The sequence below is a fragment of the Etheostoma cragini genome, chromosome 7 (assembly GCF_013103735.1).
Source record: "Etheostoma cragini isolate CJK2018 chromosome 7, CSU_Ecrag_1.0, whole genome shotgun sequence".
In the NCBI taxonomy this organism is placed as follows: domain Eukaryota; kingdom Metazoa; phylum Chordata; class Actinopteri; order Perciformes; family Percidae; genus Etheostoma; species Etheostoma cragini.
This window is the reverse complement of record NC_048413.1, coordinates 1,665,048-1,676,366: the sequence shown is the minus strand read 5'-3', so window position 1 is coordinate 1,676,366 and position 11,319 is coordinate 1,665,048. Positions and strand designations below refer to the sequence as shown.

The window sequence follows — 11,319 nt, the reverse complement described above, 5'->3', positions numbered from 1 at the left end:
AGGACGCTCTACAACGTCCCTGTTAGTGATGGTGTTGCATAGTTTGTCCACCAGAGGACGCTCTACAACGTCCCTGTTTGCAACACTCTGATTATTTTTTTGTTAATGTGTTTTTGTTCAAAGGACTTTAAGTTTCATATCTTAAGTTTGTATTTTTCTACTAAATCCTTTAAAATCCTTTATCGGTCTGGCTTTAGAAGTTAGGGTTGGGAACTGAATTTTGATCGCAATTTCGGCTCCTAACAATTCTAAAAACAATGTAATCGAGAAAAACGATTATTTTGCACATATACTTTTTTTTTTACAAGTGAACTCTTATTTTGTCTTGTGTTCTGAATAATTTTTTTAAATTCAAACGTGAAAATTATGAAGGGAAATTTCACAGTTGAAGGTGTTTTCACTGTTGATTTTTTTAACATTTTTTTTTTAGTCCTTTTCCCAAAAGTCAATGAGGAAATTGTGTTAAATAATCGGGATTTCAATAACCAAATGACCAAAAATAATTTGGGATTATGATTTTTCCCATAATCAAGCAGCCATAGTTGTTGTAAGTAATTGTTCCTGCTGTGGTCTCAGTATCACTATCAGCTACATGATTGCATAATTGTGTGATATCTATATTTATCTAAGGTAGATACACTTTAGTCAGCAATCACCAAACATAACGGACGGTTTGTGAGATTCGTATTAGCATTTAGTAAATAAAACATGCTAGTGTCAAGGCTTGTTTCACCCCATAGTAACTTTTCCTCCAACTGTCTGCCTTGTTAGTGTTTTAAAATCCTATTACCAGTGAACTTCAAAGCACCTGATTGTGTAATGGTTGCTAGGGGGGCGGTTGCTGGTACAGTTTCTGCTCCCCAAACCCTCCCTTTTCAATCAGTGACTCATCCATCCCTGACAACCCATCTGGCCCCTTCCAACTTACAAACTGATCTACATGACAACTACAGCAGTGTGCTCCTTTTATGGGTCCTTTTGAGCTTGGGGGACTTTTCCAGTTGTCTTCTGTCGTCTCTTTCATGTGGATGTAGCAATAAATCAGGCTTTCAATTCTTCTTCTCAGGGATTAGCTGATTTAAGTGGAGTAAAGAAGGGGGAAAAAGTGATTGAGTGCAAGTCTCCACCTACTCGTGGCATAGAGGACAATCTGTCCCATTGAAATGGCTCTGCTCCCCGATGACTCTGATAGAAAAGGTCAGAGGTAAATTTAATGCGGGTGTATCATCAGGCCTGAAAATGACACCTGCCCTTCGCCTATTTTGATCGCCCTCACACACCAATGATTGGCATTCTAGGGTGTCTCTCCAAAAGTCTTTTCTATCTCTCCCTGCAGACGCTGAAGACACCAACCATAAACAGACTTAACTCCGTAGCTTTGTTACCTACCAGCTCATTATGAAACAGACTGCTTGTCTTACAATGCTAAATGCTGTCTCTGGCCAGAACCACTGAATAAAGCTGAATGTTTAGTTCAGCCACACAAACTTACAGAGAATTAGCAGACAACTAGAGCTCTGGAGCTGTTGCACAAGCCCATGTCAAGTGTATCTGTGACTTATCTCTTTATGACATGATGGCTTATATGGAGCCTATAGTGAAACCCTACTGGGTCTACTTCAGGAAAATGTAATATATCCCTTTGTCAAATGAGTCCATTTGCCTGAAGAAGACCCAGTAGGGTCCAAACATTGCCTTTTGTATTAAATTATGGGAGCATAAAGCAGTGATGCAGGCATAACATTTTTTCACTTTAGTATTTTTCATTTGTCCTGCAGTTGCCAGAAAGTGGGATGTGCACACAATTTATTTTATATGGAACCCATGCCACAGTCTGGGCTAACTTTTGCACCTTTGAGAGTCTTAATATTCTCTTTGGGCATCTAGCAACACCTTTAAGCAGAATTGTTTTGTGCAGATAAATCTGTGGGGGTCGGAGGTCAAAGGAATCTCAAGTAAACAGTGCCCCAAATATTGCACAACCTGCCTGGTGAATTTCTATCCCTTTGGTCTTTGTGAAAGGAGATGAATGCACACATAGGACAGGACAGGAGATTTACCTGTAAGCTTTTGGAGGTCTCAGGATACCTCTTACTTCTTGCATGTCGTTTGCCTGAGCCAAATCATCTTCGTATGACAGGAGCAGTGTTACCACATAATTCATGGAGCAGTTATTAGCCCAGTAATCACCATCAGACGTCTCATAGCGGACAACAAACTCAATGCGAGAGCCGTGTGTGATATAAGGGGGGTCAAAAGACAGCTTGAAGGAGAATTGATCAGTGCACCCATCATAAGATCCCTGGACATACTCTGCGGGGTGATCAAAGTAAGTAGCCCAATTGTCCATTGTGGATCTAATATAAACGGCTTTATGGAAGGAGATGCTCAGGACTCGTATAACCCCACTGAAGGCAAGTGGCTCGTTCTCTACTGGAGAAATCTGCTCAACCTCCACCTTTTTAGAGTGCACAGCCTGCAGCAAGGCACTGCTGCTGGGCACGGGGAACTCTGGATGCACGTGATAGGTCGGTTCTCGCTCTGGCTTCCGATACTTTGCCTCCTCTTCCTCCCACTTTGCAATGTCCTCTTCATCGTCCGACTCAAACGCAGCAAATTCCTTCACATCCACCAGATCCCCACCTGTTGTATCGGCGAATGACACTCTCTTTCGGCCCGACAGCGCCAACTGGATCCGCATGTACTCAGCAGTCTCATCGTGGATGGAGTGGCCTCGCTTTCTGGGCACCGGGGAGCATCTCGGGATGAGGCGGACGTCCTCGCTGTCATCGTCTTCCTCATCATCATCATCATCATTGTTATCCTCGTTGTCCATGTGGGACCTACTCCCTGCCTGCTCGGCTGATCTGCCGTTTTTAATCGTGGTGAAAGTGCCCTCTTTACTTGGTATGGATAAAAAAGACATGTTTGCACACTCAAGGAAGCTGTGCGCTGAAGAGAGCAGCCTACATATGGCGTATCTTAAAACACTACCAAATGCTCAGAATTTGCGCAGCAGTGGCCAGCAGATCCATCGCCGTCTCTGCGTTACGCACAGAACCTCTACGTGTGGCGTTCAAATGTCACCCATTGAAAAGATGTCGGTGCCGCAGCTCTTGTGATAGTTGTCCCCTGGTTTACACAGGCATTGCAGTTAGGCTACTGTTGCGGAAGGAGCAGCCTCTAATTTTAGCACTGACCTCCATACCCCAAATGTGTCTTTTAAATTGGTTTAATCCTGAGACTCCCCCGTTGTTCTGTTTGGTTCGGGCTGGCTACAGGCCGACCACTGGAAATAGGATATTAAAGTAATATCAGCCAATTGCCAGTCTTTCCTACTAAGATGTGACACATTTAAACCGATATAGACATTATCCGTGTAGCCTACATCTCTGCACACCGTCAGGTGGGAAATTATTATTTATGGACGGGGTCTATTTAATCACCCTATGAGACTGTCCTGGTTTAAAGTCCCAAAAGGAAGATTATTTTGTATTCATGTTAAATAAATAGCATCCTAACAATAGGCCTAGTTAATAAATACCCTTATCATTAATTGAATGTGGATTGTACATGTAGATGCACCTGCTGCAAGCCTAATGGCTATGGGCTATATGCTATAATCCGTTTGTTCAGTGTGTGTCCTACATCACTGGTTGTGCATTCATCTGAGCCTCGACAGCAATAGTGAATGCAGTGATTGTTATGTAATCCCACTCATGGACTCTGAAAAAAGCCTGATTTGTAGGGAACAAATTCTAAATAAAACCCCACGAGACCATAGGCCTATTTATTGACATTTATGTCATTATAAATGGACATTAATTACCAGAGAGGAAAAACAACCGCACTGGTAAGAAATCTATAATATGAATTCAAATTTTAATATGGCTTGTTCAAACAGTAATACCACAGAGATGAAGTTTTAAACGGTGATAAAGTCATGTAATATCTAATATAGCACGCAGTCTGTGCTAACGCTACCTCACGACAACTGGCTGCTCTTGCTAGCTGCGCAGTTCTGGTTCCACCACTGCTACAGCCGTGTAAACACACCCTTGAAAGGGATTGGTGGAGAGGTTTTAGCGCGGCGTGCCGTAACCAATCAGAGGATTGTTTTTCTGGCACGTCGGTGCACGGATAGTAAGCTAACGGATATTGCAAATATAAACTAATATAAAGAGCGCGTGTTCTTTCTAAAGGCTATATAGCACGGGAAGGTTTGTTTAATTGGACCGAGTCTTTCTTATTGAACTTGTATTCGTGAAAATGTGGTGCGGCCTTCATTGCGAGGACACACGAGTTGGGTAACGTGAGCTAACTAACGTTAGCTGTAGCCTGCTAATTTTTAACGTTCCACAAGGCCGCGGAGAAATACAAGAGCTGCTTCCTGTTATTGCTCTGTTGATAATGTAGGTTGCATTACGATACGAGATACAACATCTTAGCGGTTATCCAAGGAGAGAGTTCAGTTGTGTAATTGACCGCATTTAAGTTTGTTTTTGTTGTGCTTGCGGGCTACCTAGCTTGTTAGCTATTTGGCTAGCTAGCTAGCATGAGTGAACTGACAGGCTGCAAACAGTCCGCTGACTCTGCATCGAGGAAACGGTGTCCATCACCCGGCCGCGATGAAAGCGCCACGATCCCCAGCAAGTCCACAAAAGTAAGTGACGCAACACATGAAGTGGGGGTTACTTCGGAAAACTCCAAAAACAGTGAAGCTGAGAGTAAAGAAATAGCCGCCAGCGAGGGCCAGTCAAAAGATAACGTTAGTGAGGGGAAATCCGCTGCTGTGCAAGCGGATCAGGGTTCAGACAGTACGGATCGCGCCAGCGCGCTGCCTGTCAACAACTCCAATGCTGACGCCCACGATGCCAGCAACACAGAAAAACCCCAGTCCTCGGATGCACATGGATCTGCTGACGCAAAAGCAGATACAGAGAAGACGGCAAGAATAAAGCAACGTCCCTCAGCTTCTCTGGACCAGACCGACTCAGCAGCCATAGCAGCTGCTGAGGCACTTGCCAGTCTCACAGGAGGAGACGGGGAAGACAGTCAAGAGACTCCTTGCTCATCTGAAAAGGTTAACGTTAAACAGGTGAAACAGGGGAGCAAATTCAAACAACGTGGGGGCCACCAGTCCTCAAGAACAGGCTCTAAAACGCAGGCAGCTGCTGCAGATAGCTCCACATCTGTGCACAGTACTGACAGAGAAGATGCAGATGAGATGCCAGAAGCAGATGAAGGTGATGAATCCATATCTGGATCTTCCTCCACTCCGAGCTCCTCTTTCCCATCAGACAATGAGGACAATGATGATGGGGAGTGTGCCATTGTGTCCGTTAAGATGGCCCCAGAGATGAGACAGTCAGTGGCTCTTCTGGCCCAGGTACAGATGAGACTGGAAGCTCTTGAGAAGAAAAGCGCCCGGCTTCACCAACGGCTGGAGCTGAAGATCACTCGTCAGCGGCGCCCACATCTGGATCAGCGCAGCTCCATCACAAAAACTATTCCTGGTTTCTGGGTGACAGCTGTATCCTTAAAAACAAAGCATTTCCCTCTTTTTCCGTTCCTATGTTGTGTTTGAGTAATTGAATTAAAAAAAACCTTATAGGGTTTTTTCTTAACTTCAGTGTGCCAGCTTTTGAACCATCCTCATCTCTCAGCTCACATTGACGAGACTGATGAAGATGCTCTGAGTTACATGACTGATCTTGAGGTAAGAAGGGTTGGTGTGTTCCTACAAACTCTGGCTATTGTGTATGTCTAGTACCAAAATGAATGTCCTCATGTCATTTTTCAGATTGAGTCCTTTAAGAATAATAAACTGGGCTACAGGATCCGCTTCCACTTCAGACGGAACCCGTACTTCCAGAACAACATTATCATGAAGGAGCTGCACCTTGGGATGGGAGGTAAAAATAAGCGTGGTGATTAAAGTCACGGCATAGTTGTCATACATAATGAACGCACAGTGTCAGCTCACTCTTTGCATTACGGCACATTAAAGGTAATGTATACTGTAGAGCCAGGTGGTAATATGTATGTATAATATAGTATCCCTATACATGTTTCAAAAACAAAATATTGTCATTTGCCATGTACCGTTTTTCATTAGGTACAAGAAAACTGCAAACTCATTCTAAAACATTACCTTTCAACCAATATACATTCAGTCATATTTTGGGATAAAAAAAAAAAATTGCAACTTGGGCTCGGCGTTATGAAGAAAATCCGATATCGTGATACTCTTGTCTTAATACCTCAATGTTGATATTGTGGCATATTAAAGGGTTGACAATTGGTGCTTCACCAAAATATCTTCACAATCAGATTTAAGATGAATAATCTTCAGTAATGTAGATATGATGACCAAGTAGGTAAAGGAAAAATAATACAATAACTAGAACAGTCTGGTAACAGAAAAGTACTTCACTTTACTTTAATGCAGCCATTAAACACAGGAGAAGACAACACTTCATTTGCAATATTACAAGTTCCTAAATCTAAGACGATATCTAGTCTCATATCACAATATCAATATCATATGGATATATTGCCCAGCCCTAATTGCAATACTCTCTCTGGAACAACTGCCAAAAAATTCTTTAGAGTGACGAGTACATAGAAAACACAGACTTCACACCTACAATGACCAAACACTTCAGCTGTGCAGTTAATGCCAAAGTAAACCGATAGTATTGCAATTGTTGTGTTTTATGTATGTAAATATGGATGGCCAGAATATTAATTTTTTGTACATTAGCAATCGTGCAATTGGAATATGTTTATCACACAAACATCATGTCAAGCACCTCTTTTTAAATCTCAAACGTTATATCATAGCACATAATATCCGTAATGTGAGTATTGATAGCATTTTGAGGCTACATACAATCTACATGGTCATCAGATCCTTGGATCACCTTCTAATCCTGGCTGCTCGTGTTTCAGGGTCGCCCATGTCCTTCTCCAACCCCATCCTGTGGCATCGCGGACAGAACCTGACGGCCCACAGCGAACCGAGGAAGTCGTCGCGTGGGGTCTACCAGACCTTTTTTAGCTGGTTCAGTGACCATAGCAACCCAGGACAAGATGATGTAGCACAGGTACAGCTGACTGCACCCTCACACTGAAACAGGTTTATGATTATATCACACAGTCATTTTAATATATATTTATATATATTTTTTAAAGTTCACTGATCTGGGACATGTAATTTCTTGGCAGTTCTTTATAAACTAAAATCATAGAAGTATATGCACACACTACAATTTCTTCTACCAGAAATATTAGGCTTTTTTTTTTTTTTTTTGAAGCAATACAATACTATTACACACTAATACACTTTCTAATATGTGCACAATACTCAAACCTTTGGCTCAAATTAGCAGGACATGGTGCATTTAAGCACATACCGAATACCCCAAACATATTGTATGTAATGTATTGAAATGACCTCTGTTCTGGTGTTTAGATACTTAAGGACGACCTGTACAGAGACCCTCTGAGATACTACCTCACTCCACTCTGGGAACCCAGGGAGAACGGCAGGTAAAACCAAGAGATGCTCACACGTGTATATGTGCACACAGACACCTCCAGTCTAAAGTGTAGTCTGGGGACATACTACTTATTAAGCTATAAATTTGAGAAATATTCTCTGCCCTAGGCCTTGAAATTTTAGTTCATTCACGTGTAAACCTTAATAGTTTCCTTTTTTTTTTTTTTTACCTCTGATGATACCAGGTGGGTTGCATTCCAAAACAATCATAGCTACAAACTAGTCTCTTTTTGGCGAAAATCACCATTTTGAATGGGAAAAGTGGCAGTAAAGAGGTCTCACCTTTTTCAGGCCTTCTGAGTTTACAGGTTTGAACAATGAGTGCGCGTGTGTGTGTGTGTTTGTGTTTGTGTGTGTGTATATATTTTTGTCTCCAGTGGTGGCAGTGGGGCCAGAGCAGCTGACAACGGTAATGGAGATGAGTGTGTGGTAATCTCCGACTCAGACGATGAACCCGGGGAGGAAGCTGGTGAGGCGGAACAAGGCCACAGTAGGGAGGAGGAGGAAGAGGATGAAGAGGAGGAGGAAGAAGAAGAAGAAGAGGAGGAGGAGGAGAGGGGGCCAAGCGCTGGTCAGTGCTAAAGTAGAACTTATAAAAAGAGCTAAAACCCCGCAGGTCCACAAGGCTGGTCATTTATAAATAATCCTGCAGATACAGTTGTGCTCTAAATGTACACACTCATGCTAAAGTTAACTAAAAAGAGGAATAAAGAAACATCTTTTGGAAATTGATCTTAATGTCTTAATTAAAAAAATTGGGATAAATCCAACCTTTTAAGGATACCAATTTTCTTTTTGAATAATTAATGTATTGTAAATAATAAAAAAAATGTTCTTCCTTAAAATACAGAGGCCATAAGGTTACACCCCCTATGGTAAATTCCCATAAAAGCAGGCGGATTTTATTTTAAAATTGGTGACCTTAAAAGTTGGATTTTTCCTAATTTTTTAAAATTAAGACTTTTAGATCAATTTCCAAAAGAAGTTTTTTTCATTCCTCTTTTTAGTCAACTTTAGCATGGGTATGTAAACTTTCCACTTTCCACATTCACCCCCCTACCCCACTTTTCATATTTACATTAGTACTTTTAAATCGGATGCTGGTAGATCGAGTAAGTTTGGAAACGCTTTCCCATGCAAGTGACAGAGAAGCGTGACCAAACTTTTGACACGGTTTGCCGTGGCTCATGGTGTGAACTCGAGGCCGACGGCTTGCTGTTAGCGTCGGGTTGACTGGCTTTTGTTGTAGCTGTAATGTAAATGTCTGGGTAATGCAGGCTAAACTCAAAAGACAGGAAATATCTCCTCCTCAGATGAGAGTCCAGAGGAGGAGAAGGATGATGGTGGAGAAATAGTGATTGACGGTAAGACCACTATCACAGCAAACAATGAGCGGGGGGGGGGTGGAAACCTGTTGGGTGACTAGTCATCTAGTTCTTCATATTTTCAACTTTAGTTTTGCTGTTTTTTTTTTTTTTTTTTTTGGTGTACAGTCTGACTTCTGCTTCTCTGTAACTCTAAATAAAGGGTTTGGGGGTGTAGTGGTCACATTTCACATTAGCAAAGATCATTTAGGCTATCTTTACTTTTGTTCTGTAGGCTCTGATGACAGTGAGCAGGAAGAGGATGAGGAGGCCTGAAGAGGTTCATGTTAAAGATGAGTCATCAAGGGACCAGAGACCAAGAAGATGGAGAGAAGGCCTAGGTTGCTGAAGAGTACCAGAGCAAGTCATTTTTATGCACATAATATCAGTTGTTGTTGTTTTTATACCTAAAATACAAAAAAGCATTTTAAATCAGGGTTAACTGTAATAATAAAGTCAAGGCGGCATGCTTTCCCTCAGTTTTATACAGTCAGGGCTGTGTATTCTGATTCACTTTTTGCAAAATGTTTTTCTTTTTCTTTTTCTTTTCTCTAAACCGGTTCTTGGGCATATTAGGCCAGACACTTCATACTAGTAGTGTTTTCTTCTGTATAGTGAGGAACGTTGTACAACAGCCTGCGCACATGTAGGTGAGATCCTGATCGCCGCTAGTTGTTGGCGTAACACTTTGCAATGCAAATTCTTCAAACACGTGATGTAGAAACCTTCAGTGGCATTGTTTCAGAGCTGCAAACATCGACCGGTTAGTTGTCAACTATTCACTCATTCACCAACAATTTTGATAATCAATTAATCGGTTTGAGTCTTTTTTTTCTTTTTTTTTTATTAATTAAAAGGCAAACCTTTTATTCGAGCTTGTTCAATGTGCAAATGTTCTAGGTTATTCACTCCTCTATGACAATGAACTGACTATCTTTGAGATGTGAACTAAACGAGACATTTGCAGGCGTCATCATGGGCTTTGGAAAACACTGATTACAATTTTTTCTGGCCTTTTTATAGACTAATGAAGGCTAACCCAATATACAAAATTATCGATAGTTGCAGCCCGACATTATTACCGGTAAGTGATTAGTTCAAGGCAAAGTTTTTGCTGTTTTTAGAATCGATGAGACAAATATGTCAAGTTAAATTTGATAATGATAACGACAGTACATTTCAGACGCACAGTACTGAACCAAAATCCGCTCTCAGGGATGATCATGGTTGTAGTTTTATTGGAAGAACCTTACTGATCTTCAGACATTTCCACTCTGGTTATGGTTGGCTGTGCATAAGGACACGTGTACTCTACTGTAGTAAATAGGACGAAATGTTGTAACATGCTACTTGTGTTTTTCCTTCTTAATCTAAGTTCAGTCTTGTTACACACCAACGTCCACCCCTGTCAACCTGTAAACCATCTCTGATGTTGAAATGATGGCGTAGTTTGAACACTTCTGTAGATTCCAACATTTTGTAACACGCTCCTACAATAAATAGCCGAGTTTTTGTATTTTTCCCCCCCTTTGAAATTACTTTCTAAAACATTACTAAATGTGTTTTGAAGGTTTGTGTTATCTTCTTTTTAAAAAGATGGTATTTATTACATTTTTTTTTTCTCTACACGTCCACAGTTGGCATGCCTGTGAGCATGAAATGTTAAGACAGGATGATTCCATCACTTCCAAGGCTTTTTCTGTGCACAGTGTCGGTAAATGTCATTAAATTCACAGCAACATTATGGGGTGCACTGTAACAAAACTAGTATTTGTATTTGCTTACTTTTCTTAGCAATGACCTGTACATATTTCAGCATTGTCTTTTGGATAAGACAAGTACACATTTAATCCAAGGATAAATTTATCAAATAATCTAGAAAGTTTTTTTTTTTTTTTTTTTTCATAAACATGACCAGAAAGTTATATTTTGTGTGCTGTGTTTTATAGAACACTGTAGTTTAAAGATACCTACTTGTGTGTTGCTTTGGTTCATTTTGTTTGCTTAAAGATAAATGTCCACCTTTTGACTCTGACCTAATAAAATAAGCAGTTGTTTGACCTAGCTGTCTCTGACTCCATTTCTAAAATGAGCTAAAATAGTGCAAAATAGAACCACAAGATGGCAGTGTAGTTCAGAATACACCCACATCTCATTATTAGACTGTAGGTTTTAATTGTGGTTCTGAGCAAATACAGTTTATCATCAAGCACTTTGATGCCAATATTTAAGCTTTCAGATGTGCTTAAATGAGAAATAATTAAATGTAGCCTATACATACCTGTCGGTACTCCTAGGAACTCCTAATGAAAAAGCATACATGTGGGATTTATTTACATATACAGAACGTCACCTCTTTGATATATCCTTGGCTGCAACGTGTTCTTCTTG

The 11,319-nt window shown here is 40.9% G+C and overlaps 2 protein-coding genes across 4 annotated transcripts in view; one reads left to right on the top strand and one right to left on the bottom strand.

The window, feature by feature from the left end:
• si:ch211-167b20.8 (protein phosphatase 1 regulatory subunit 3F) overlaps positions 1 to 3,349 on the bottom strand; it is a 13,032-nt gene extending 9,683 nt beyond the window's left edge. The window contains exon 1 of one of the 2 annotated variants that reach the window (XM_034876629.1): positions 2,061 to 3,349. In XM_034876629.1, coding sequence (XP_034732520.1) covers positions 2,061 to 2,926 — 866 coding nt within the window. In that variant the 5' untranslated portion in view covers positions 2,927 to 3,349. The remainder of the gene's footprint in view (positions 1 to 2,060) is intronic. The other variant, XM_034876630.1, reaches the window with a different exon arrangement.
• Positions 3,350 to 4,081: 732 nt separating this feature from the next.
• tspy (testis specific protein Y-linked) lies at positions 4,082 to 10,988 on the top strand. Of its 2 annotated transcripts, XM_034876631.1 has the most exons (8): positions 4,082 to 5,533; positions 5,642 to 5,719; positions 5,804 to 5,915; positions 6,955 to 7,109; positions 7,478 to 7,554; positions 7,942 to 8,135; positions 8,878 to 8,928; positions 9,164 to 10,988. In XM_034876631.1, the coding sequence occupies exons 1-8, from the start codon at positions 4,556 to 4,558 to the stop codon at positions 9,202 to 9,204; spliced, it is 1,686 nt and encodes a 561-aa protein (XP_034732522.1). In that variant the 5' UTR covers positions 4,082 to 4,555; the 3' UTR covers positions 9,205 to 10,988. The 2 variants fall into 2 exon arrangements, with proteins under 2 accessions (XP_034732522.1, XP_034732523.1); XM_034876632.1 differs by lacking the exon at positions 8,878 to 8,928 and having other exon boundaries at positions 4,083 to 5,533.
• The last annotated feature ends 331 nt before the right edge of the window (positions 10,989 to 11,319 follow it).

Excerpts from the sequence above, each read along its gene's own strand:
- tspy (XM_034876631.1), top strand. The coding sequence starts at position 4,556 with ATGAGTGAACTGACAGGCTGCAAACAGTCCGCTGACTCTGCATCGAGG. Across the intron at positions 7,110-7,477 it reads GACAAGATGATGTAGCACAG|ATACTTAAGGACGACCTGTA; the intron begins GTACAGCTGACT and ends TCTGGTGTTTAG. Across the intron at positions 7,555-7,941 it reads GAACCCAGGGAGAACGGCAG|TGGTGGCAGTGGGGCCAGAG; the intron begins GTAAAACCAAGA and ends TTTTGTCTCCAG.